The sequence below is a fragment of the Liolophura sinensis genome, chromosome 1 (assembly GCF_032854445.1).
Source record: "Liolophura sinensis isolate JHLJ2023 chromosome 1, CUHK_Ljap_v2, whole genome shotgun sequence".
NCBI classification, from domain to species: domain Eukaryota; kingdom Metazoa; phylum Mollusca; class Polyplacophora; order Chitonida; family Chitonidae; genus Liolophura; species Liolophura sinensis.
Genome location: NC_088295.1, coordinates 40,211,109 through 40,239,086, shown reverse-complemented (window position 1 = coordinate 40,239,086; position 27,978 = coordinate 40,211,109). Strand labels below are relative to the sequence as shown.

The 27,978-nt window shown below is 38.8% G+C and overlaps 1 protein-coding gene across 1 annotated transcript; it reads left to right on the top strand.

Moving 5' to 3' along the window:
• On the top strand, nt 1-27,777 carry LOC135482214 ((E3-independent) E2 ubiquitin-conjugating enzyme UBE2O-like). The gene is given in 23 exon segments (XM_064762088.1): nt 1-216; nt 4,431-4,604; nt 5,497-5,597; nt 6,043-6,100; nt 6,842-6,994; nt 7,508-7,578; nt 8,265-8,913; nt 9,525-9,627; nt 10,415-10,520; nt 11,716-11,824; nt 12,710-12,841; nt 13,311-13,468; nt 14,754-15,871; nt 16,854-16,957; nt 19,006-19,068; nt 20,167-20,370; nt 22,647-22,704; nt 23,911-23,927; nt 23,929-23,952; nt 23,954-24,004; nt 24,006-24,035; nt 24,436-24,515; nt 25,238-27,777. Coding segments are annotated over 23 exon segments (4,212 nt in total). The 3' UTR covers nt 25,671-27,777.
• Nucleotides 27,778-27,978: the final 201 nt, after the last annotated feature.

Sequence of the window (27,978 nt, the reverse complement as noted above, 5' to 3'; positions counted from 1 at the left end):
ATGGCCGACTGCAGGCTGTTCGAGGAAGATGAGGTGTGCGTTTCCACGTCGGAGAAGGGTATACTCTATGGATTGGTCACTCAAAATTCCGAATATGTCAGCAGTGATGAAGACAGCGATAGTGAAGACACTCCCCAACGTGTCAAACGCGGGACCGTCGAAGTGACATGGCATCCCGGTGGGGAAGGAAAGGAAGTTATTCTGCCGGAAAAAGATGTATGGATGCCATAAGTGAATTACAGTCAGAACACCCTCTACCTAAACACCCTCTATATATAATGCATGTTCAAGCTTACGGCATGGGCTTCGATGTATACCTACGATCATATTGTATAGATTCTATATGTGTTCTATGTATATATATAGCGTAGAAATGTTGCTATATGTTGCTATGGTAAAACACACATTTTAAAATTATTTCTCGACTTTTAAAGTTTGTAAATTGTTTGCATGTAAATATGGTTGTTGCCTATAGAGAAATGAACAGAGAATATTTGATATTTCTGACAAAGATTTTAGAGTTAGTCCTACTGATATTTGTCACATACTTCCAAAAACACCTAGGCTCACAGGTGTTCGTACATGGTGCTCGCTGACTTACAGTATTGTTGTTGTAAACCATCAACACCACAAAAATGGACCCCTAGCATTTAGGTAGAAGGTGTTTAGGTAGCGAGCATTCTTGCTAGAGGCGTTTTGACCTGATCCCCCATTAGTTTTTGGATCTGTCTGTCTGTCTGTCTGTTCGTCCGTCTTTTGTGTTATATAATTTTGATCACTTGGTTTCCTCTCAATGTCCACATGTTTGTAATGTATACAGGTGTGCCTCATTGACAAGTTGTCATGTTTTGTAGAAAGAGGTATTTTCAGTGTCATTTAAACCAACATAAAATCTGTCAGTGAAGCCTTGTCATTTCTTGGAGTGTTTTATTTTATTTCTGATTGATACCATGTTTGGTGTGTCCTGGGAGTGGAAACATGAATGCATCAGAGGGCACCATAGGTTCTTTTAGATCATTAGATCTAGCACAACTAGCCTTAATAACTCTCTTTGCATTAACCTGGCTATTTCAACTCCTCCTTTTATTCTGGGCTGGAGGAGCCACAGGGAAATCTTACACCGATTCACTGCGTGTCTGATAAGTCCTTTCTAAACAATGGCTGCAATGCAGAACAGGTGTCAACTTTTGGCTCTTACCTCTTAGCCCGCCTGCACACATAACATTTAACGTACGTTCCACCTATTTTGGATTGCAGCCATCAATTAGAAAGGCCTCATCTTACATGGTGTGAAGAGGTGTATGGTTTACCATTGGTTGCCCCTTGTGGCTATAATAGTCCACCAGCCCAGTATAAAGAGAGGAGTTGAAATAGCCACGGGTGCCAGCGATGAAAAATACCTACCTCTCCACAACAAAGTGCATATGTGCTCAGTATATTGGCCTCACTACTAGCCCTATACAAAATGACTTTATTTTATAGTTATGCACTCTTGTATCAACAGCAGATGGGTTACTTACACCATGAAAAATTTGGCTCAAGAGTAATGCCTAATACATATTGAGCTAAGTCATTAATCCTCGTCTGACATTTCAGGCTTTTCAACCCAGTCACTGACAGGCCAAATTGCTGCTGTTCCGAGCTAATATCTTGAAATGGCGGAATCTCCAACTTGTTCCAGATCATATACCACATCTGAGCTTGTGCATTTTTCCGCCATTCTCTAGGAGCATAAATTTAATACATGTAATGTCGACATCCACTTTTGTTACTTTTAGTTTATATTAGCAATTTATCTGTGGAGTAAAGTAATGGTGGATGCTTTTCAGACTATAAACAGGTGGTGCTGTGGTGACAGGAGCATTGTGCAATCTGGAACAAGTAGGAGATTTGGCCGTTTCAAGACATGGCCTTGAAACAGCATCTTTTCTGCCTGGAAGCAGCACTGGTAACAGGTCTTGGTGCCTTAGTTTTTTAACTTTACCCCTCAACTAAATATAGACCGCTTGGGTGGCCTCGGGATCAAGTCGGGTTTGGGTCATTCCAAAGACTTTAAAAATGGTACTTGATGCTGCCTCGCATGGCGCTTAGCACTGAGAGGTTAGAGCAATGAAACATGAGTGGCTGGCCAAGTGTCAGTATTAATGTGACTGGGTGGGGTGTCATGTCTGGTGTCTTTGGCATGATTCTTCATTGGTGGCAGTTGGTTGTTTAGAATCTCTAAAGAATCTCACTGGCCTAGGGCCCAATTGCACAGAAAAATATTAATAAAGCACTTAGTGTATAAAGTGTGTATACAGAATGTAAAATATAATGTATTAAACAGAAATTATAGAGTGAAACTATGTGTAAATGGTTGTCATAAAACACAGAATAGATCTTTATAATGAATATATGTTAAAAAAAAAACAATGATGTATGCAGAAAGTGGAGCATGGCGCATGTATTCTGTGTCTATATTCAGTCTTAGTTTTGTTTTTATTTACATAAAAAGAGACCTGGAGCTGTATTTGTCATACAGATGAGAAAGAGTTTCACGAGTTCCCCATTGTAGCTGTGTTTGAATATTATTTGACTTATCAAAGTCTTAAAGTCATATGACAAAATATGCGTCCTGTAGTCATTTGAAGGAGGTCACTGGGAGATAAATAGGCAGTTATTTGGTGTTAACATTTCCCAATTTAATATATGACATGTAATACATGTATTGTACTAATATTGCTGTGGTGGTGTTTTTTGTCCCTGTAATGGCACAAATAGAAGAGCAAAATCATCATGTCTGTAAGGCAGGCAACAATTTTTCACCAGAAGACATAAATGTGTCCTGGATACTGCACTGTTGACTTGGAATATTATCTGAGATCAGTTGACTCCAGTTTTGAAAATTATGCTTCAGGTCTCCTGATAAGGAGCACACATCCAAAAGAGGTTTTAAGATTATTGTTACTGTAGAAGTATCAAAAATAAGGCACTTAACTATATTAGACAACAGAATTTTGGATGTATTACATGATTAAATAATGGTTGATGAGATGAATATACAAGATTAAATTGTAAAGAAAAATCTGAGGAAAATCTCCCTCACAAAAGGATGCTAGACAAAGATAAGCAACATCTGTTGGTTGAAATGGGTCATGCCTTGTGTGTTAATGCATTCATTATGGCTTTCATTGCTCCATCAGTCCTTAGCAGGTGTTTGTAGCCTTAAAGAATATTGATTAACACTACATATGTTTACAGTGTATATTACTGTATACAGTAATGATTATGTTAGTACAGTATTTTGCAGTTTTAAGCTGAATTTAGATAACATTTTGAGCTTTGTCTTCTTTTTATTGTGTTCGGTATGTTTGGTTGATAACCAGCTGACGTAAACATTTTCTTCTAGGCTAGCAGGTACTGTAATCTGATAATTGGAGGTATAGAAAGGCAAGGCTTGTCAGCATTATGTTATATGAGTCTGGTAGTCACTCTTATTAGACAGTTACTGTAATTCTTCAACCTTTTCGCATGATTGCAAAGTGTTTATTTATTTATATGATTGGTATTTAACGCCATTCTCAAGAACATTTCACTTGTACAACAGTGGCCAGCATTATGGTGGGAGGAAGCCGGGCAGAGCCTGGGGGAAACCCACGGCCAGTTGTTAATTTAAGCATATGCTGAAGGTAATAGTCTGTGTAGACTGATAAAATTGTTCTTTTCATTAAGCCCTGAAGTTTCAAAATCAAATGAAAGTGGAGTATAAATTGCATATGCAAAAAGCTTGAGAAATTAATTTATTGACCATTGTTTGTGTTTGCTTCGAACTTCACCTGTAGTGTTATGTAACTGCAGTATGGTGTAAGTTAACCTTTTCGACAAAGGAAATCTCTGAAGAACATGTAAATCTCATTTCACTGGTGTCTGCCTCATTGTGGGAGAACAGCATTCAACCTTTGGTCAAGTTATGGAAAAGTATCTAAACGTCCTAAAATATAAGCTGAAGCTTGCATTTTTTCCCCAGTATGATATAATCTTACCTTGCAAGTAAACCTCAAACATTCGCAGGGTCTGACAAAATGTGCAACTTTAAGTTACGGTCAAATTTTCAGGTCATTTACTGTAACTGCAAAGACCATAAAATTAGCAGTTGGTTATCAGTTCCTCATCTGGTGATTTCAGATGCTCTGTCTCTACATCAGAACACTGAATTGGCGGAAGCAGACATTTTCAGTGTATTTTAAAACTGTGAAAATAGACTCATTCTGTGTTTTATAACAAGGTTAATTTCTGCGAATACTTTGAAATAACAACAGTTTAAGTATTCTACCAAGTTGTGTAACATTGTGAGACCCAGATAGTATATGTACATGTGTATGCTATGTGTATGAACATGTGTAGATGTGTATGCTATGTTTATGAACATGTGTATGCTATGTGTTTTCCAGCTTTGCCTGGCAGATCGCTCCCTGATGCCTGGAGATGTGGTAAGACGGCTAATTGAGGGGAAGGACAGCCAGCGAGGCTACGTTGTGGACTTACAGGGTCAGAGTCATCTCAGGGTCCTAGGTGTGGATAAATACATTTATGATGTCAGTACCAAAGATGTGATGCCTCTGCAGGTAAGAGTCTTAGGTGATCTCAGTATTTACTGTTCTCCCAAAACATGCTGATATATATTGTTTGTGTGGATCAGTTAGGTTTTCACTGGCATGTATTTGGTAAGTGTTATAATGTTTGGCAACTACCAGTTGTCATAAATGTAGCTTATTTTAATTGTCATACAAGGGCATATATTTGTATTATGGCAAAAGCTGATGAATAAGATAAATGATCATTTCTTACATGTGTTCATTTAAGGATTTTCATTTTGTAACTGTTGTACAACTTTAGAAGTGATTGAGACATAAATATGTTCTGAATTAAGAATTTTTTCTCACGTTGCCTTGGTAATGTGGTTCAATACAGTTACTCGAGTACATCCATCCATCCATCCATGCTGTGCGTGAACTCTTAGTATTATTGTCTGCTGTCCTCATTTGTGACATCATGCTTCCCACATTGCATCTCTCCTTATGAACAGTGGATCCGGGGTTCATTCCTGACTCAAATCATTCTAAGACTTGAAGATCAGTAATCTTTGCCTTATCATTCTTTATTAGTTCTAAGCATAAGGTGAAGAGACCAAGTACTTCTCGGCCCAGTGTCAATATAATGAGTTTTGGTGTTGTGTCATGTCTGGTGTCTTAGGCATGTTTAACTGGCTCAGCACTATAAAGATATCAACATTGGGTGTGGCCTCTCTGAAAGAAACACAGTCATGCTGTGACCAAAATAATGCTAAAAGCATTGTTAAATTAAATCAAATATCAATCCAAATTATAAAATCCATCCGAATCAAATAATCCCATCAAATAAATAAACAAATGATGATCCACTTTTGCACTTGGCCAATACAACTGTCAACTGTCAGCAAATAACATATATAATCAGTTTATAAATGTATAACTTCAGATGGTTGAGACAGATCCAGGAGATGTCACCATGGACTCGTGGGTGGGCAAAGTGGACTCCATTGACAGAAATCTCACCCTCAGATTCCCAGATGGTGCTAGGTTAGTGTTCATTTTAGTTATATGTTTTTTGTTGGACAGATTTTTTCATTCTTACCAACATAATGTTTATGTTGGCCACCGTAGTACGTGTGAAATTTTCTTGAGTACGGCTTAAAACTTCATCAGTCAAATACTAAACAAATATTCCTACCCAAAAAGGTATTTCACTTGTATGGACTTTGGGTTTATGATCTTAGCAAATTGGTCAGAGCCAGCCTGGGTGAAACCACTGCAGACCAAGGGACCTGACAAGCATCTTCACATTATGTTAGTCAGTGGTATTCTGGATAGGTTAGTTATACACTATGCCAAAAGCTGTGTTGTCTGTTTAAATAGCTGGGCGATATTATTATTGATTTTTATGACTGTGATAAACTTTGCTCTGACTAACCACAATGGCTGGGCTCACTGTGTAATGTCTGATTGACGGTGGTTCATTACTCAGGTGTGAAGTTCCTGAGGCGCAGTTATACACATTTGTTGATGCAGTTGACAAGCGCAAGGTAAGACTATCCATGTTATTTCAACCTCCGTTAATTCCTATACATAATAATAACAGTTCCTAACAGGCCATATTGTTGGATTAGGTGTGTTCCAGTAGTCAATCTGACCACCACTGGTGGCAGATTCATTGGCCACCAGAGGACACAGTGTGACGTCCCAATGTTTTGGAAGTCACTTGAGTTAAGCAACAAGACTCCACCACCGCCAGACTTGGTGGCAGCAGTGGTGCCATTGGTCTCCTCCAGTGGCCTATGAAATGTCACATCAGTGTCCACTACCTCCTCCAGTGGCCATGGGGAGCCATTTGGACAGACCCCAGCTATGGGAAATTCTGAGAAGCCACACCACAAAGTCATGAATGTTTTTGGATTAATTCAGATAAATGTAGTCTGATTATAAAATGGCCAATTATTTCAATATAGTTTTTTAATATTTAACTTTCCCAGGTATATGTATATTTACTATCCAAGCTCACACATCATATAACTAGGATTTTTATTATGTTACCATTTGGAGAAGTGTTTTCGTTGTTGAGTTGGGAGGAGGGGGTGAGGTAATGGGTGTTACTATTTTAGAAATTCTGTCAAAACCATCATTGGTCTGTGAATGGAATGAAAAGAAAAAAGGTTATCTGTTTTTTCCTCTCATATTTCCATATGTATGTCTTCAACAAATATGCTTTTTTTTAAGATCTACTCATATCCAAAAAGGGTGAAACAATTTTTTCATTTCTTCTTCAGCCATCAGAATACTGTGTTTACTACCCAGGACAAGTTCTAAAAGGTAGAATGCATGAGCTGGCTTTTGCCAAGTGGCTTCAGTCGACGAATCGTTTCAACTTCCGATGTTGCATGAAGAAACCCCAACAGATGGTTACAGTGTATGTTGAAAAGGTAAGCCACAATTGGACAACAATGCTTTCTTTTAATTCATTATTTTCCAACCTTACAACTGTCATGGAAGTTAAAAGTTCCTGACTACAACATTAAATTGGATCCAATCAGATAAATAAATCAGCTCTTAATAGTGGCATATTGAAGAAACATTTACTGCAGAGTGCAGTCACATTTTGTCTTTTGTAGCAGATTTACATACTAACGTGCTCAGAAAGTATACTTTCACATGATATGCACATGTAATTACTTGTAAGTAGAAGAAAATTTATGCTGTTTACGGGTATTTATATCAACTACATGTATATTAGTACATTTTCTTCATAATAGGTATCTGTGTCAAGCGTGAAGGTTCATTGGATGTGTAAGGGCTTCAGTAAGTTTGAGACCCAAAGAGAAGTTTGACCCCCTGATGAAACAGTAACAGGAGAAAACATCACTAGGTAAATACAATTCATGCAGAAAGTGACCATAATATGAAGATACATGTATGGATGATCAGGGCTTCCATAGACTGGGAAATTCCTCACGCTTCATAAAAAACTAATGTCAGACACAGTGACAGACAGCAACATGACCAGCTTGTGAGGCCCCCTGTAGGCTAGTGGTTAGCATGCTAATGCAGTACAATGACCCAGGAGCCTCTCAACAATGCAGTTTATGTGAGTTCATGTCTAGCTCCTGCTGACTTCCTCTCTGGCCGTACGTTGAATGATCTGCCAGGTCTGCCAATGTAACCACCGTAATGCTGGCCGCTGTCATAGAAGTGAAGCATTCCTGAGTACGACGTAAAGCACCAATCAGATAAACAAATAAAGGGATCAGCTTAATTGTCTTTGACCAGACAAGTGCTTGGCATATCAGCCCTTATTGCTTGATAAATTTTAAAACTGAAAATTTCATTGTTGCTACAGATCATATTACCCAGAAAATTTCTTAGATACTGCAGATGGCAGACATTGTCTGTTTTATCTGATCAGGGGGCTGTTTCTCAAAATTGTCTTTACAGCAGACTGATTTTTTTTTTACTACGTCAGTTTCTCAAAGCATGTCTTTAATCTTTGCACTGGCCATAATTTCTAAGACCTAACAGCGACCTAGTTCTGGACAAGAACTCGATCTTTTCAGTGAAAAAAGGTGAAAAATGTACATCTAGGACCATCCCTTTTGAAAAACAGCCTCTGGGTTTATGTGAACTTTCCTTCTGCTCTCTTGTCAAGTGACTTTAGGATGTGAGTTAATTGGATATGTTTTGTGATATTTTCTTCAGGCTTCAGCCCCTGGAATCTTTTGCCTGTAGCGTACAGCTTGGAGATCGTTGTTATTATGTTATAAAGCCCACAGATGTGCTGGAGACCAAAGCCCCCTGTTGGTTTCCCCCATTACACCTCAAGCATCTCTTAGAACAGACAAACTATGTCCCTCCTTCGCAGCATCAAGAGGATACTTCATCATCAAAAAGTACTAGAATGAATAACACAACAGAAACAAATGTCGCATCAGCTGCGGAGGGATATGACGACAAATCATCCAAGAATTTTTCTCCTGTACACACATCAAGTGCGTGTAACCTTGAGGAGTTCCACAAACATGTGAAGACTGAGGCAGCCAGTCCATGCTCAGATGACAAAAACCAAGGTAATGCAGAAACAGACCTAGGTTGTGGAGATGCTGAGGAGTACACTTCTGAATCAAGTTCCACAGATGATTCAGATCACTCGTCGGGTTCTTTGTCAAACACACGGAAACGGAAAAATCAGCGAAGGAAAGGAGGTGCAGTCACAGCCAATTTCAGAAGGAAGGCTAAGGTTCTGCGTGCGCAGAAAGATATACCTTTTCCTGAAATTTCAGCTAATGTGGGAGATAAAGTCACAGTAGATGTCTGCTATACATATTCTGTGGCTACCATAATGTGGCAGGTATGTTTTCTATGGTAACAATTTCCTTGTTGATTTGCTATATTTTGAAACAATGTTGTTTATTTATGTACGTTTAACCTATACCAAGAAGCAGCTGCTGAACACATTTTATATGAAAAAGTAATGACTTTATTTTGATTTCTGATATCTGTTGATTAAAAAATTTGTTGTGTATGCCAAAAAAAAAAAAAAAAAAAACTTTCATTGATCAAAAAGCATAATTTTTGGGCTTGCTGAAATGCCAACCAGTAGTGGTTTTATAAAAAATTGTATATAGTTTATCTGTGTGATATATCCATTTCTAATACAAAGTTTAAAGATGACTGTTTTCTGGTTTTTGCTCTCAGCTTAAGCCAATCCTGATACAAAACAGTCACAGGCTATCATGGGTATTATAAGACCCTGTATACAGTTTGCAGCATCCTTAACTATTTTGCGTATGTGGGAAGGTCTGACGGCAAGCTACAGATGATGGTGGGTTTCCACCGGGCTTTGCCTGGTTTCCTGCCACCATAATGCTGGTCGTTGTAGTATATGTGAAATATTCTTGAGTATGGCGTAAAATTCCAGTCAAATAAATAAACTTAACTATTTTGCTTTCTTTTGATTAGGATGGTACTGTGGAGAAGAATGTGCCCTCTGTTGACTTGTACCCTATCCATCACCTGGATGAACTGGAATTCTTTCCTGGGGACTATGTTTTAAACAATAAAGGTAGAGGAATTAAAATACACACTGTGTATGTTTTGCATGACAGGTTTATTACAGAAAGTAACCAAGACCGCAATGCCTTTACTCTAAGATTTTGCAGAATGTTGTTGTTGTTTAGGGATTAAGGAGTCATGGCCGAGTGATGAAGACGCTTGTCTTTCAGTCGCTGTGACCTTGGACAGGGAATTTGTGGATTTCCCAACTGTCATTATTCAATTGGCCTTGATGACAGTAAGCAGGGGGTCTATTTGGGTGGCCTGTCATTCGTTGAATAACATTTGTCTTCCAGCAGTATGGTGTTGACATCTGTATGTCATTTGCGAGGAAGTTTGTCAGTAACTTGGCAGAGGTCAGTGTTTTTCTCAGGCACTCTCATTTCATCCACCTAGCAAACTGACTGGCATTGTATAAATGAATAATCCTTGAATCTGGCAGTGTGGCTGTAAATAACAACACAAAAAAGTAGTAGAGGATAGCCCATTCCCCTCATATCATGCTTTTGACCATTATGTGTCTAGACTGCCTCCCTGAGCAGAAATATTTTATTTATGTATTTATTTGATTGGTGTTTTACACCGTACTCAAGAATATTTCACTAATGCGGTGGCGACCAGTGTCATGGTGGGAAGTAGAAATATGGTATGTTACTCTGATGTCTTCAGACACTTCTGAAAGTCCTTTTACTCAAAGCAGATCTGTTGTGTTATGTATTTTCACAGCTGATAAGTGTTGAGTCTCTTTTCAGTGGAAGCGCCAACCATTAGTGTTGTTTGTTGTTTTACCTGTGCAGATACTGGTGACAGTACTGAGTATGGGGTTGTGGTGAAGTGTGACCATGCAGAGCGCACCTGCCTTCTCAAGCACATGAAGGCCTATGAAGTGGGCAAAGCCACAGAGTAAGTCTCCTGGATAAGCTCAATCTGTATTTCAGTAGCTTCACGACTTCACGCAGGTGTGAGATCTCGTAACACAAGTAAAAGACAGGATTTTACAGTACAGTGCAGCCTCGCTGCAGAGTGCTGCTTTGGGAACAGGTTCCTGAGTGGGTTATAGGATACCTCATGCTATAATGAAATGACCTTGGGATCGCCATTATCGCCATTCAATAATCTGATTAAAGTTATCAGCATTTACTAAAAATATACAAACATTAATCCCTTTATGAGGTACGCCTGTCACAGTGAGGGAAAATGTGTTCTGTATTGCTGGCGAAGCCAGACACACGCGGAAGTAATGCTGCATTAACAACCTCGTACGCGCATTTGGAATCAAACTCACTCGCAAAGAAAATGTAACCAGCTACAACCTCTTCCATTATTCATAGAAAAATCCATTTCTTTTCACATCATATGCAAAAGCTTAAGCCTAAAAATATCAAATAACACATGGGTCACACAGCGACAGTTGGAAAGAAAGCCAATGATGTAGCGTTATTTACGTATATTTCTTAGTGAAAAATCTTTATTTGTTTGCAGTTTTAGCTCTTCTCACATGAAAGTACACCACAGATTTTTGGTGGACAAGATTTGGGTTGAGTTATATCCGATTGCACGCTACATCAAGGTGTCTTATAGCAAGGCTACACTGTAGTTGCTAGATTGAATATACATCTTGCATGGCTGGGTTACTCGAGTCACCTGCACTATTGGTAGCAACTGTAAAATCACGTCTATTAGCAATGTTAGTTTGCAAAGGCCCTCACATTATCTCAAGACTGAAATACTGACTGAGAATGTCTAATCATGAAGTTTGTAGTTTAAAAAATGTTTGTGAAAGTAAGTATTCACTACAGACCAACTGATTGCTGCACTGGATGCAATGTGACATTGGGCAAATTGGGCCCAAGTGAAGGTAACCATAGGCTGACCAGTCTTCATTTGGGCCTGCTATTGTGCTATTCTGTTTTGATAAATTTTATTAATATTATCATATTTATTTCTCCCCGGTTTCCTCCCACCATAATGCTGGCCACTGTCGCATAAGTAAAATATCCTTGAGTACGGCGTAAAACTTCAATCAAATAAATAAATGAATATTTATTTCTCTGATATGCCGATAAGTATTAAACCATGCATTTACTGCCTGTTACAGACCTATTGAAGTGAAGCCTGCCAGTGAAGTTAGTGTCTATGACATCAAGGACCACCCATACTACAAGTTCAGGCCTGGTCATGTTGTCATCAGGGTGGGAGGTTTTGAGGTACAGTCAACCAACCTACTCATCAACCAGGAGGGTGAGGTGGTTAGCGTGCCAGCATGGCGCAATAACCCAGGAGCCTCTCACCAGTGTGCCCTCTGTCAGTTCCATGCTGGCTTCCTCTTTGGCCATATGTGGGAAAGTCTGCCAGCCACCTGCGGATGGTTGTGGGTTTACCCTCAGGCTTTGCCTGATATCCTCCCATCATAATGCTGGCCAATGTTGCATGAGTGAAATATTCTTGAATATGATGAAAAACCCCAATCAGTAAATAAATAAAACACTGATCAACCATATGGTTTAGTCATACACACATATCATCCAGCCAGATAAGCCAAAGGCTTAACATTCTAAAAGGATGAGTCATTAGGTTGAGATCTAAGCTTAACACCATATGTTTCAATGAGTAGTTATAAATGTGTGTATTTATTTATTATTGTTTAATATTTTTGTATTAATCTAAGATTTCTATGTAATTTTGCTTAGATTTACAGGGATGACAATTTTCAAGTGATATGCTGATTAAGGGAAATCAGGATTTCAGAGTATTTAATCTGCGACCAAAATGGCAAAAAGAAATTATTTCACTGATGGGGGTTCGGTGTAAAAAACCAATGAAATAAATAAATACTAATGGGGGTCGTCTAGTAGAAGCAGTTTTAACTTAGTTTGATAGAAAAGATTTTCTTCCCTGGATTTAGTACTAAGATTCTTAAACTGAATGTGTCACTATATTTTATTTTTAATAATTTATAAGGGCACAACCAGCAGCTTTTCTACATCCAGATTTACACTGACATTTTCAAATGTCAGAAGGCTTTTCAAAGGCTGGTTGTGTACCTGTATTTGGATAATATTAAATCTTGGTCATGTCTTTGTGTTGTGTAGGCTGCCACAGGCCCCCTAGAGGCTGCTGGGCTGGTCCTAGAGTCCAATCCAGATGGTAGAATAACTGTAAAATGGCCGGATGGATCTATCTCACATTGCTACCCCCAGGAACTGTACATTGCCAGTGGAGACGTAAGTTTTTGTTGTCTTCACTGTACATACATGTGTTGGGATGTTTTGGTGGCATTACAGTCACATGTGCATTATCAGTAGTAGCCAGTAGCGAGTTCACAAGAATAAAATTTTCAGCCTCGTAAATAAAATAAGAGCTGTGATAGGCTGGTGAGGTCTACCATGAAAGTTTACCCAGGGACATTTTGCATGATTTTGCCCATGTTGCTATTAGTGAATGAAATATTGTTCGAAAACAGTTTATTATTAACGAAAATTAAGAAATGTCTTTATTGATTGAAAGCTGTTGAGTGGGTATCTCTGAAAGTTCTTTAATGTTTAAAAAAAAAAGAAACAACATTTTGTGTGAGATAATTTGTTTTCACATTTTAACTTGTGTAGACTTGTGACAGTAAACCGGATGACCAGTGACTGAGCAAGAAGCATAGTGTCTCACTAAACTTTTCCACCTTTCGTTGTGTCTGTGTAGCTGTCTGAGTTTGGAAGTGACTCTGAGTGGACAAGTGACTCTGAGTCAGGCAGTGGCTCTGAGTCAGATCAGAGCTGGGAAACCGAGGATGAGGAGGTGCTGGATGAGGTGAACTCGGAGGATCTGAAGAAAATACAGGCCAGGGAGGATAAGACCAGGTGAGCACTATCATAAAGAATAACAGCTATGGAGGACATCCTTGAAAATTGTCATACCCTACATGACAAAGACATCCTTAATGTAGTTAATTTATGTTTGTTATTAGGTGTAACTCAGCAGCTCTATAAATGGGTCTTTAAGTCAGTCAAGTTTGTGATAGCCTATCTTTTATAACAAGGGCCTACTATCTTTTATGACAAGGGCATCCTGTCTTTTAGGACAAGGGTGTCCTATCTTTTAGGACATGGGCCTCCTATTTTTATGACATGGGCGTGCTGTCTTTGATGACATGGGCCTCCTATCTTTTATGACATGGGCCTTCTATGTTTTATGACATGGGCCTCCTATGTTTTATGGCATGGGCCTCCTGTCTTTTATGACATGGGCCTCCCATGTTTTATGACATGGGCCTTCTATGTTTTATGACATGGGCCTCCTATGTTTTATGACATGGGCCTCCTGTCTTTTATGACATGGGCCTCCCATGTTTTATGACATGGGCCTTCTATGTTTTATGACATGGGCCTCCTATGTTTTATGGCATGGGCCTCCTATGTTTTATGCCATGGGCCTCCTATCTTTTATGACACGGGCCTCCTATGTTTTAGGACATGGGCCCCCAGTCTTGTATAACATGGGCCTCCCGTCTTTTATGACAAGGGCCTCGTAACTTTTATGACATGGGTCCCCTGTCTTTGATGACATAGGCCTCCTGTCTTTGATGACATGGGCCTACTCTCTTTGATGACATGGACCTCCTATGAACGAACAGAAAAGTTATTTTCTTGCTATTTGTTGACCTTGTCTTTTTGTGAGGATAAAAATCAGCAGGTCATTAGACAAATTAACTGAATGTGAAACTCATTCTTGGAACGTATGCATTTCAGTGTGTGGCTGTGAGGATGTACATTAGCTTGCAGAAATATCTACTGTCCTGGTCCTTTGTAGTCATATTTGTCAAACATGTCTACATGACTTGAATAAGACTTTTTTAGGTGGTAAATATTTGTATATCCTCTGATTGGTCTAAGTCTTGTCATACATAGTTGTGTACATGCCAAGGGCTGTGTGATGCTGTGTCAGTAGACTTTGATGGAGTGTGGTGTCATGTCTGGTGTCTTCTGCTTGGCACTCCAGTGAGGCAGCATAATAAATCAGTCTTGGGACTGGCCTGCTTAAACGAGATACCAGAATTGTAATGTCATTAAATAATGTTGAAAACAATAATTAGTGCCAAGCAAACAAAACAAAAATCTGATAGTGCCATATGTTAAATATTTCCAGGACCCATGTGAAGATATCCCTGACTCTGGAGAAGCTAGAAGAGTTGAGCAAGATGCTGACTCGGTCTCGTGATGTCCTGGAGCGATGTGACCACACCTTGGGCACCCTTAACCAGGAGATGGAGATCTCTGACAGCCTGCTTGGTGTGGCCAGCATATTTCAGGACATAGTCAAGATCTGTAAACACTTTGACAAAATATGGAAAACATCCTTCTTCAAGGATGCTGGGACACAACTCAACGAGCTCATCCGAACGTTGAAGCGGGAAATCCACAGGGAAAGTTCGCTTAGAAGTGCACGTTATCTTTCTCAGATGCTTTCAGCCCCGAAAGGGGGACAGGAGAATAATACAAAAATTAAACAGGATAAAAATAAAAATTTTCCTCCCGTTAATAATCATGTGATTAAATCCCGTTCTGAAAATGTGTCTGAATCTGTTGGGAAATGTGTTGAATGCAAGTGTATGGATAAAAGCATAACTGAACCAGTTGTTAATGGTGAGCAGCCAGTTGAGAATGGTGAGCAGATGGTGGAGAATGGTGAGCAGATGGTGGAGAATGGCCAGATGACAAATGGTGCCATAAAATGTAGTGCTTGCTCTGGGGCAGCAGAAGCAGGAGGGGCAGATGCTAGTGTTGGTGAGAAGTATGCTAGTGATAAGACCCCATGTAGCCCAACAGCTCCGTATTTTAAAGCCAGATCTTTGTGTCAGACTATATACAGTTTATTGGGAGCTAAAATGAAACAGATGCAAGATGAAGTGAACACGGAATACCTCCAGCAAAAGCCGTCAACAGGTTTGGATGCAGAGAAAGAAAGTGGAGTGAAAAGGGAGAATGGTATGACTACGTTAGAAACTGCAGAGTTCAGTATGGAGACCTCAGTAAATGGTCAGGAAAATGTGACAGTGAGCACTGACACAGGTACGGAGGGAGCTGCTGCACCTTGCCCTCCTAAGCCAGGACTTGAGGGGGTCATCACTGATCTGCTCAACCACCTGTTTGTTGCTAACTCGACCACTGACTCAGAAGACTCCAAACTCCTGTCACGTTACAAAGAGGTGGAGGATGTTGCCTCACCGTTAGCGGATTCCCCTTCTCAGAAGTCTGCTACGAAAGGTTAGTCCCTTCTGTGGTAAGCAGATATGTGCGGTTAATGTAGCACCAGTCCAATGTGGCACTGTTTTGACAATTATATGTAGACTTCTCCTTGACCAGTTACAAACAATATGTCACATTTTCCTTGTCACCTCCTGGGGCCCATTCTACACAGCTGTCGAAACACTGCATAGAGCACGTTTACCATGGTGACATATCTCTTCACTATATGCTGTCATGGAAGTTATACCAGGTGCAGTTTGTGATTTTCGTTAAACAAGTCCCAGCATTTCAGTTTATTTACCTGTAGCTTTTCAAATTCTGCACATCTTAGAAGTGACTTCCATTATGTTGGTGAAAAAATCTTAAAGTAAAAGATTAGAATAAAACAAGTTTTAGCTACATGTATGCCAGAAAATATTCTCTGGATTAACTGTAGTCCTGTTAGAATTGTGTCTGTATGTACTATTCATATCTACCTACCCCTGGGTGTTTTTTCTGAGATTGTTTTTTCCACTGACTGGCATGATAGGCTTCCACCACCCGCAGATCCCATCTTTGTCCATGTCATGACTGATAATCAATGAGTTATCCATAGGTCTGACCCAGGTTCAATCCAGACAGCTTCCATATCTAAAGACTTATAATCAATGGCATTCTTGGTACATTTACTTTACATTCACATATCTACGACTAGATGCCTCATAAAGTATGATCTAAATATTGTTGAAAGTGATGTTAAGCTTTATAAAGCAAGTAATATGCTATCAATGAGGCATAAATAAAAAGAAGAGATGAAGTAAAGCTGCACATTAGTATAAACCTGAGGCAGGTTTCATGAAGTTCACTTAGCTAAGTAAGCCTTTAACTACCATGGCAACATATGTTGTAGAGATATAAAGTGCACTTAGCTAAAGGCAACTTAACACTAAGTAGGCTTCATGAAACCAGCCCCTGAGCTTGATTGATTGTACTACATGTGATGTTTTGTGTTCCTGTTCAGGTTTTGATATATGTGAAAGTGTGCCAGCCAGTCACAAGTTCAAACACGGGAAACCTCATTCTCCAGATAACCCTAAAGCCTTCATGGCCGCAGTCAGAAAAGAGGTTTGTCCTACATCAGTTTTTGTTTGTACATTCACTTGTTCTTAACCATGGATATTACATACACTCCAGATAACCCTAAAGCCTTCATGGCCGCAGTCAGAAAAGAGGTTTGTCCTACATCAGTTTTTGTTTGTTTGTACATTCACTTGTTCTTAACCATGGATATTACATACACTCCAGATAACCCTAAAGCCTTCATGGCCGCAGTCAGAAAAGAGGTTTGTCCTACATCAGTTTTTGTTTGTTTGTACATTCACTTGTTCTTAACCATGGATATTACATACACTCCAGATAACCCTAAAGCCTTCATGGCCGCAGTCAGAAAAGAGGTTTGTCCTACATCAGTTTTTGTTTGTTTGTACATTCACTTGTTCTTAACCATGGATATTACATACACTCCAGATAACCCTAAAGCCTTCATGGCCGCAGTCAGAAAAGAGGTTTGTCCTACATCAGTTTTTGTTTGTACATTCACTTGTTCTTAACCATGGATATTACATACACTCCAGATAACCCTAAAGCCTTCATGGCCGCAGTCAGAAAAGAGGTTTGTCCTACATCAGTTTTTGTTTGTTTGTACATTCACTTGTTCTTAACCATGGATATTACATACACTCCAGATAACCCTAAAGCCTTCATGGCCGCAGTCAGAAAAGAGGTTTGTCCTACATCAGTTTTTGTTTGTTTGTACATTCACTTGTTCTTAACCATGGATATTACATACACTCCAGATAACCCTAAAGCCTTCATGGCCGCAGTCAGAAAAGAGGTTTGTCCTACATCAGTTTTTGTTTGTTTGTACATTCACTTGTTCTTAACCATGGATATTTACATACACTCCAATAACCCTAAAGCCTTCATGGCCGCAGTCAGAAAAGAGGTTTGTCCTACATCAGTTTTTGTTTGTACATCACTTGTCTTAACCATGGATATTACATACACTCCAGATAACCCTAAAGCCTTCATGGCCGCAGTCAGAAAAGAGGTTTGTCCTACATCAGTTCTTGTTTGTACATTCACTTGTTCTTAACCATGGATATTACATACACTCCAGATAACCCTAAAGCCTTCATGGCCGCAGTCAGAAAGAGGTTTGTCCTACATCAGTTTTTGTTTGTACATTCACTTGTTCTTAACCATGGATATTACATACACTCCAGATAACCCTAAAGCCTTCATGGCCGCAGTCAGAAAAGAGGTTTGTCCTACATCAGTTTTTGTTTGTTTGTACATTCACTTGTTCTTAACCATGGATATTACATACACTCCAGATAACCCTAAAGCCTTCATGGCCGCAGTCAGAAAGAGGTTTGTCCTACATCAGTTTTTGTTTGTTTGTACATTCACTTGTCTTAACCATGGATATTACATACACTCCAGATAACCCTAAAGCCTTCATGGCCGCAGTCAGAAAAGAGGTTTGTCCTACATCAGTTTTTGTTTGTTTGTACATTCACTTGTTCTTAACCATGGATATTACATACACTTTTAACATTTGTTAAAGATCACTTGTCTTCTACCAATATGCCATGTATGACTGTATGTCATATGGGTACTTCGGTTACCTCCACCAGTGAAACTCACTACCAGTTTCCACATGTGGGTAAAACATGCTCTTGTGTTACCGCAGTGCGGTAAAGTCCAGATGGAAATTATGTCGTAAACAATGAACAGTAAAGTCATTTATGGTATTTTTACTACATTTAGCTCACTTATTCATATAGAAATCACGAAACCTGTTACAAACTGTGGTTGGAAAAGACATTTACTTCAGCTGTTTCCCATCTGTAAATGATAAAAACAGTTAAACTGGACAACTTTGCACTGTCTGTCCATAGGTAGCCAAGGAGTGTGTAGATTTTTACTTTGCAGTTGTAGGGGTGACAGAATATGAGAGATGAAAAAAAACTGACAAGCACATAGCACAGTTATGACAAAACGAGCCAAATTGATAAAATCATTGATGTGACAAAAGTACTCTGTGTTAAATGGGGTTCATGATCTAACCCCAAGCACTCACTCAATCTAACAGTGAATTTTCATTGTAGCTCTCCTTGTTGAAATCCAGTTTACCTGAAGGAATATTTGTTAAAACTTTTGAGGACAGAATGGTAAGTTCTCTTGTCAACTCCTTATTTTTATACGATATACTTGTATGTTTATGACTGAGCATTGTACAGATTTCTATTTATTGAGTTTATGGGATTTATGTTAGACTCAAATGTAGTGACCAGATTCAAATTATATTGCAATGTCACAGCACAAAGTTGTTGGGCTAGCAGTAATAGCTGAGTGGTTTTTGCCTGTTTTTCAATCGCTAGAAAACATGAGATGCTATGGGTTCAATATTGGCCTTGGACTGGAAATTGTGGATTCTCCCACTCTTATTATTTGTAGGGCCTTGGTGATAATGTTTGTTTAAGACCACCCGTCTTCCACTGGTACAGTTTGCATATTAGAGTGTCACGCATGAAGAATTTTGTCAGTAACTTACCACTGGAGGGCTTTCCTCCACCCATAAAAACTAGTCATGCCATGGCATCAGTGAAGATTCATGAGAATGATGTTGATAACCATGATGTTTCCCTTGATGGCCAAGTTGGTTAGCGTGCCAGCACGGCGTAATGGCCCAGGAGCTTCTAACCAATTGGCCCTGATACCACACTTGGTAGAGGGTCCGCTTTCAGAGCGATAGATCCAGGGTTAATCCTAGATTGAGTCACACCTAAGACCTTGAAAGAGGAAGTTGTAATTTCGGCATGAAGGGGATAGTGCAACGACTGGTTGACCCGTATTAGTATAATGGCTCGGGCGGGGCGTCTTTGCCTTCGGTAAGTCGTCTTAGTGAAGCAGCACTCAGCACTAGATAAAAGAGCGGTGGAAATCCATCCTGCAAGAAGGAGGCACATTATATGCACAAGAAGGATTCCTTCGTGGTCATATGACTGAAAAATTGTTAAGTACGACGTTAAACCCCAAGCACTCACTCACTCACTCACCAATGCAGTCGCTGTGAGTCCTGCTCACATTGGCTTTCTCTCCGGCCTTACCTAGGAAGGCCTGGCAGTAACCTGCGAATAGTCGTGAGTTTTTCCCAGGCTCTACTCAATTTCCTCCCATCATAATGCTAACCACCGTGGTATAAGTTAAATACACTAATCATCAATTAAATCAGTGAATCAAGCAGTCTTTATTTTGTGTGGTTTCAGGATTTGTTTTCAATAATGATTGTTGGACCTGCCAACACACCATACGAGGATGGGCTGTTCTTCTTTGATGTACAGTTACCCAGTGACTACCCAAAAGAGCCTCCATTGTTTCATTACCTGTCCTACTGCCCTGACCGTCTAAACCCCAACCTGTACGAGGACGGCAAAGTCTGCGTCAGTCTGCTGGGAACATGGTCAGGAAAGGTCTGGCCCTTTGTTTGACCTTCTCAACATTCCTGAATTACTGTATTATCACCAGATGTATAGCATTTTTCACATAGCACATTTTGTTTTATTCTGATAAATTCATCCACATTGTAGGGCAACTTAAATCATTTCGTGAAGGTAATACATTTCTTGTTATTAGAAAGTTTGGGACCAAAGTTTATTTTAAGGCCTTTATCTGCTTCTGAGAGTGCATATTTATGGGTCTATTGGTGAGAATTGCCCAGAGTCCCATTATAGAGGGCATAGAAAAAATGTGAAGAAATTGTCGGAAGAAGTTTTCACCCAAGTACGCTGTGTCAGTGCATTAACAAAATAGGCCACGTTTAAGGTTCAATTATTAGCTTCCTTTTGTTATGTTTTCTTTATTGCTTTGTTGAGATTTGTATGTATTGATTATTCATTGTATAAAAATTATTAGGTTTGGAGTCATGCTTTCACTTATTAATCCTTTTAATTTTATGTGTAAAATGTCATCAAATGCACTTGCACTGTTTTGAGGATCCTGACGGTAAATGTCACATACTAGTGTGCGTAGCTTAAAGATTTTACATCTTGTGAAGTTACCTACAAGCATGTATTTAACAGCTCCTAATTTAGGTATTTAGGCCCACCTTGCATTTATCGAGCGCTTAGGTAGTCATCAAAACAGTGGAAATAGCCACAGAATACCGTTACTGTGGAAGTTATGAGATGGCAGTATGCCATTTGACTTGACCTCTTGGGTCAATGCCAGTAGTTGATCTCCCAACTGCGTGAATGCCAACAAACATATTACCGGGTTTTTCATGGAATTTTGTGAATCGGCTCTTCATTACATTTGCTATGTGATGAACCTTTGGATATAATTCTGAAAAAATCGAAAAAACTGGACAGATTAACCAGTTGTGAGCGTGTGTGTTTTCATTTTGATGTCCGCCTTTCTGTTATCATGAACTAACAGTGTTTGTGTTACTCGAAAGTCTTCAGTTTTTGACACGTGCATGTTGCCATAGACTAACTCACAGTTTGAAAGTGAAACACACTTCTTCAAGATGGCATATTGCCCTCGTACTCGAGATAACATGCATTTCTTGCGACTGACAATTCTGTACTTTATGTTCGATACACTTAAATGAGTTACCATGGTGACAGATGACGATTTTTTAAAACCCAAGAAAAACTGTACTGTCTTCCTTCCTGGTTTTAATATTAAAACAATTGTGGAATGAATCGCTGGGAAACTTTAGGGGGGGGGGGGGGGGGGGTTCTCTCCAAATGTTCTCTGGGGGCTGTTTCCCTTGATTGAAAGTTTTGCACTCGGTGATCCAGATGTATACACCAGTGAGGTGTTGCTAAGAAAAAAATTTGTGGCTAAAGAATAAGACTAATTGATGATCAGTTTTATGTTATTATCCTTAGAGCCTCTTTAAGTAATAAGCATTTCTGTTTAAGCTTACGTTACAGCGTTTTAGCATATAGTCTTCCACTGTTCTCTTGTTCATTTATAATCAGCCTTTGTTGTTGTTTTTTTTATGTTCTTGCTAACAAGACTTTTTTCTTACCATACTGTGAGAATAAAGACCAGGCTTTAATGTCAGCTGGCTTGCCCACAGACTTTATAATACATGGGGTGTTTTTTATCTGCTTTTTTCTGCGAGCTCTTCTGATTTTCTTTCTCATTTTCAGCTATTAAGGTTTCAGTGGTCAGCTGTGTTAAACCCAAACTTTCTTTTCTGCACTTCAGTTGTACCTGTTATTTCAGCAGAAATATGTTTTCCTCTGCACGGTTTGGTGTTCATATCTTTGCCCAGGCAGTGTAAGAAATACATGTACATGAGTACCCTTTAAGCTTTACATGTCTCGTTTCAGCGGGAGTTGTCCTATTCTTCAACCTTGATGACTTCCTAAAATGCGTTGATACATCATGATTTTGTAATACTATAATACTAAATGTAATACTATTTTGTATAGTATGAATAAGTACTCGTGTGTGTATATAAGGATCTGGGGTGACTCCACAAAACCATTTCAGATTTATGTCAAACTTTTGAAATGTGATTTGAGAGCTTATTTTGGGGCTACATAAATTAAAATTTTGACCTCAGGATTAATGTGATCGGAGGATGAATATGTACAACTCGCATTTCTTAGTACCAATCATTAAGCGTTGTGAGGAGGCTGTCATTTTTGACTTCAGTCAGGGAAGGCTCTGTGGAATCGGCCTCAGAACTGATCAGTTTTTCTCACCATACACATGGTTTATTTTTGCACAGGATAACGAGATGTGGACAAACCAGTCCAACCTGTTACAAGTCCTCATTTCTATACAAGGTACAGTGAACCCCATCTTTAAATTGTTTTTCTTATCATTCACTTGAAATTATTTCTCAGACTTTCTGCCAAAAACACATATCATTTACTGAAATTGACACTTAACCAACTACATGCATGATGTTTCCTATTGTGCAACAGGGTTGTGATTTGTGTAGTTCATGGAGATGCCCCGGTATGGCGTCTGCATCACACACTATATACATTCAAAAACACTGGAATGTTGATTGTCTTACATACTGTTACCCTATTTCTTCAAGCTTTTCGCTTGTTTGAAGGCACACGTGAATGGAATTTATCCATCTTAATGTTTTGATAATAACAAGAATTTATGTTTTGGTCGGTATGCCAACATCAGAGCTTGACTGAAAAATATAATGTTTTAAGTCTAAGCAGAGAAATGGTCCTCAAAATGTTCTGAAAACAACACAGGGTGAATATGTGGAAAGATTGAATAAATAGGGTAGCATATACCTAATCTGTGGACAGCATGATGTTTTTTATCTTGCCACATAAATATGCTGCATCTCGCAGTTTGGAGACTAAGGATCAAACCCAGGTCAAGTTATACCAAAGATTTAAAATGGTACTTGTCGTTGCCCCTCGCGTTCGTGCCTAACACTGAAAGGTTAGAGGAAGGAAACAGGACTGGTTGTCCTGGTGTCAGTATAGTGTCATGAAGTGTCATGTCAGGTGCCATCGGCATGATACTCCAGTGGGGCAGCACTTTGGTGGCATGGGTCTACCCTACCACAAAAAGACACAGTATACATGTAGATATACACACCTATATTATCTCTCTTGTCGTCATATGTCTGAAAATAGTTTAGTTCAACATAAAACATGAAGTGTACATGAAAACCTAAATATGCGGCTTGCCAACTTGTGCAGTGAACGAAATTAATTTTTATAATATATCTTATATTATTAGTGAGTGGAGCAAAATAACCATGGACTAAATTGTATGTATTTTCATGTTGAAATTAATTGTGTGTTACAGTGGAATGTCAGAATGAAGACATCTCTTGCCACTTTTATAAAGCTTCAGTTATGTGTAGTCCAACTACACATAATTTTCTTCATTAATGTCATTATCTAGTTTGTATCTCTGGGGGAAGTTAGAAAAACTTAATTTGGAGTTATGGCCTGTCTAATAATGAACACAGCAGACCAAGAAAGTAAGACAGCATCTGTTACTGTTGACAGGGTTGATATTGGTCAGTGGAGCCATACTACAATGAAGCAGGTTTTTGAGAAGCAGAGAGGCAGCCAGCAGGGGCATGAAAACAGTAAGATGTACAAACGAAATGGCAGCACTCAAGCTCATGCAGGTACACTGGATGATGTTCAAATGAGTTAGTTACAGGAGCAAAGCTGGTTGGAAGAGTGGCTTTGACTAAATTTCTAGCATGTAACGCCTCAGGCATGACCCAAGATTTCCCAATCCAAGAAAATGATGTGGGATATTGTGTCGTTCATTTGGTGATCTACTAAAATCTTCAAAATCCATTTATGCAAATTGCATGTCATGGTGAGAATATTGTCATTTGATAGTTTCAGGTTGAAAAGTTATTTAAATAAACTGTAAAACAAAGGCATGTTATTTTGTAGCCATTAGGAAATAAGCATCCTAAATAGAAAATACATATTGGATAAGTTAATTAGCAAACCTTTTCCAAATTAAGTTCATTTCATACAATGATGTTCAAGTTTCCCTTTTATTTGCACTAGTCAATGGCTGGGATAGCCTCTCGTCCTCCTGTTGTCTTCCACACTGAAGCTCAACAACACATCCTGGCAACAGGGCCAAGGTAAGCCTCTGTCTTTGTCACTCAATTTGTTTATTTCATTGGTGTTTCACGCCGTACTCAAGAGTATTTCAGTTTTTTTCACATTATGGTGGGAGCAAACCGAGCAGGACCCAGGGGAACGCACAATTATCAACAGGTTGATGGCAGACCTTCATACATATGACCAAACATGTAGCCAGCACAAGCTGGATTTGAACTCACAGCAACCGCATTGGTGAGAGTATTATTCTGTCTTTACTGCCAAACTAACATTGCCCCTTGAAGCTCTGAAATTTGACAACCAAGCATGATGGATATGCGAAAAAGTGGAGTATTTAGGGTACATGTGTCTTTATGAGACCTGTACATTTATTTTTTATTTATTTACGTGCATGTGTGGATTGATGTCAGTATGCTGTATACCTAATTCATTTACAATCAGAAAGTTTTGTATCCATTCTTGTCTGTGCAGAGCATGAGCTAATATTTCATTCTGTAGTCACCATACATTGTCTGTGGTGAAGACTTTACCTAGTTTCTTTCAGATCACCAAATTTCCTTACTTATTTGCCTGGTTTCTCCACTTATTGCCTGGTTTCTCCTACTTATTGCTTGGTGTCTCCACTTATTGCCTTGTTTCTTTAAACAGCATGTTTCCATCTGGAAGTGTAGCTACCCACAATTCTGATGAGCAGACCTTAGACCATCTTTTGTTTTTTTTGTGTGTTTTTGTGATAATCTAGGATGATAAAACGAGTAGAAGGATGGGTCAGGCAGAGTAAGAGTGGCAGGATGTCACACGCTGCTACCCCTCAAACACCGGTAGACTCGGTCAGAGTGGTGGAAAATTCCACATCTGCTGGCACAACAAGAGAAGAGCTTGTCCAAGATGAACACAGTGGTGATAACAGTTATGCAAGGTCATTGACTGATGTTGAAAAGGACAAGAGCAGTCAGATTGGAGATGATCAGCATGCTAATGGTCCTGTTGGAGTGATGTCCCCTGATAATGTCTCTGGCAGAGTTATTCCCCATAAAGGCAGCAGCTATGATAAACCTGACCTGGATACTGTGCCAGAGTTTCCACTTCTGCCTGCTTCTAAAGGATTCTGTATGACAATCTGTAAACATCTGGACGATTTACGTAATGCCATTGACAGTATTAAAGGGAGTTAATCTTTCTGTACTGGCGAATACAGAAGTCAAATAGATGACTGCTTTACCCCCTTGCAATTTTATGTGATATTTTGAAGACAACTCTCCATTGGTGTGATACAGGGTGACCCATATCTATTGTTTTCACCCATCTCTACAAATTTTTAAAGGTGTTTATTTTCAGACATTTTGTCAATGATTATGTTCTTAGTGAAATTATTTATTTTTGTCCACTTCGGTTATACTCATGTTGGAGGCAAAACTTTTAAATTCAAGGGAGGTTATATAAGTCACGAAATAAGATACAGTTATAAAAAGTACCCTAAGTTATAAATGAGGAGTCATTATCTTTGGATTAATGTTGATTTCCTGAAGATGTTTAAAAAAATATATAACATATACTGGTCACTTACATGAGTATCTCAGTAAGACGTACCTTAAGCCACAACTGTAAAGAATATCTGAGAACAGAACATATTTATGGCCATTGTATTGAGTGACTTCAGTTGCATGTTATGTTGTAGTCTGAGATCACTCTAACATTAGGTTTGGCAAAATTTTGTTCGGCCATAAATGGATCTTAACACAAGGTCAGAGTGAGTTCCATTTAAAAATCTGATGCAGCTGTGAAAAGCAGTTTGTCATGTCATTGGAAACAAAAATTATCCTTCAAACAGGTCTCACGAGAAATATTTGTTTCAGTCATACAGCATTTAACTATTGATTGGTTATTTCCAAAGGCGCCTAGACACAAGATTTTTGGGTAATACTGCCCTCCTGGACATATTTGACAAGTGCAGGTAACTACATTAGAATTTTAAATAGAGCCTGCTCTCACCTTGGTTTTAGGCTCTGTTTGGCAGAACAAAATATTGCCAAACCTAACGTGAGAGAATCTTGGACTAGTTAAGTCTCAGGCAATTACCAGCAGCACCACCCTGAACCCTTCAGTTTTCACCAGGCTGGAGTTGTTGCTTTGATGAAATATAACATCCTAGTATCCATATTGAAAAAAGTTAACTCATTTTTAGAATTTACTAATGCTGTTTAATTTTAAAAGAAACGTGTTATTTTACAAGCATTGTTGTGCCATCTCTGAAGCAGATTTGTAGAATGTTTCTGTTACAGTTAAATGAGAGTCCATTGTATGTAAGTTAAGTTTTAATTATGTTAATTCTTACTCTTGTTCAGTTTTTCCTTGCCTCTCAGTCGTACTATATTGAAACCAGATGGTAAGTTATGTGTTTTTGTGACTTGGAGGGCTACATATCAGGGTTATTCTCTAGGTAATTGCATTCTAACATAGGAGGTTTGGATGTGTCAGTTGTGTCATAGTGTCTCCACTTGAAGCTTTTAACCAAAATTTAAAGAAAAAAAGTATTCAAGCAGGAAAAAAGATAAAGCTGAAAAAGTCTTCCCCAAAGAAAGGTGTTTGTGTGTGTTGTTCTCTCCTCGACTGGACTAAATAATTAGACTAAAATTTGCACTTTATATCACAAAACTGTTATGACTAGTTTTTAGAGATGTTGCAACTTTCATGTCCATGACAAGAAATATTTGCTAATTATGCAATCACATAATCATAAGAATGTTGCACAGGGAATGTGGGATCAGTGTAAAGAAGACCAAGATTGTCACCCAGGTAGTAGCCGTCCTTGAAGTTTTCTTAAAGTACATTGCTAAACAGAAAATATGATCAAAACAGTTTTTAAGTATTTATCAATAGCATGACAAATACTCACCAGATGGGTGTATAAGGCAAATAGAAATTATCATTTGCCTTCACAGTGCAGGTAATTTGGGTTTATATTATTTATTCATAAATGGGCATTCATATTCAGTTTCTACAAGAGTTGAACTTTAAACAATGGAAAACATTGAAAACAAACCCAAAATGTTCACATTTTTCTCTATTAGTGCATAACATGAGGAGTTAAATTAAAATTAGGTTAAATTTGTAACATATTTAGCTCTAAAATAATATAAGGTCTTAATACAGAATTTTTGATGGTCATGAATATAGTCTTTGTCAGTCCAAATCTCCATTTGGTCTTTTATCCGACCCAAAACTTAACTGATGTGGGCACAGCTATAAAGTAACCAAAAATCATTTTACTCTGGCACCAAAACAGCAGTTCAATTAATGTGTGTTGAGGGGGGGGGGGGGCAGGTGGAGGTAGATAAACAAAGTGTTAGTTTACTGATTTCAATGTAAGGAATGTCTGTAAAATTCTCTCAAGTTACCACTTGTTTGGTAGACCAATACATCTATGTTTAACACAAATGCAGTGCAAGATAATTTACATGATTGTATGATTTGCATGTACAA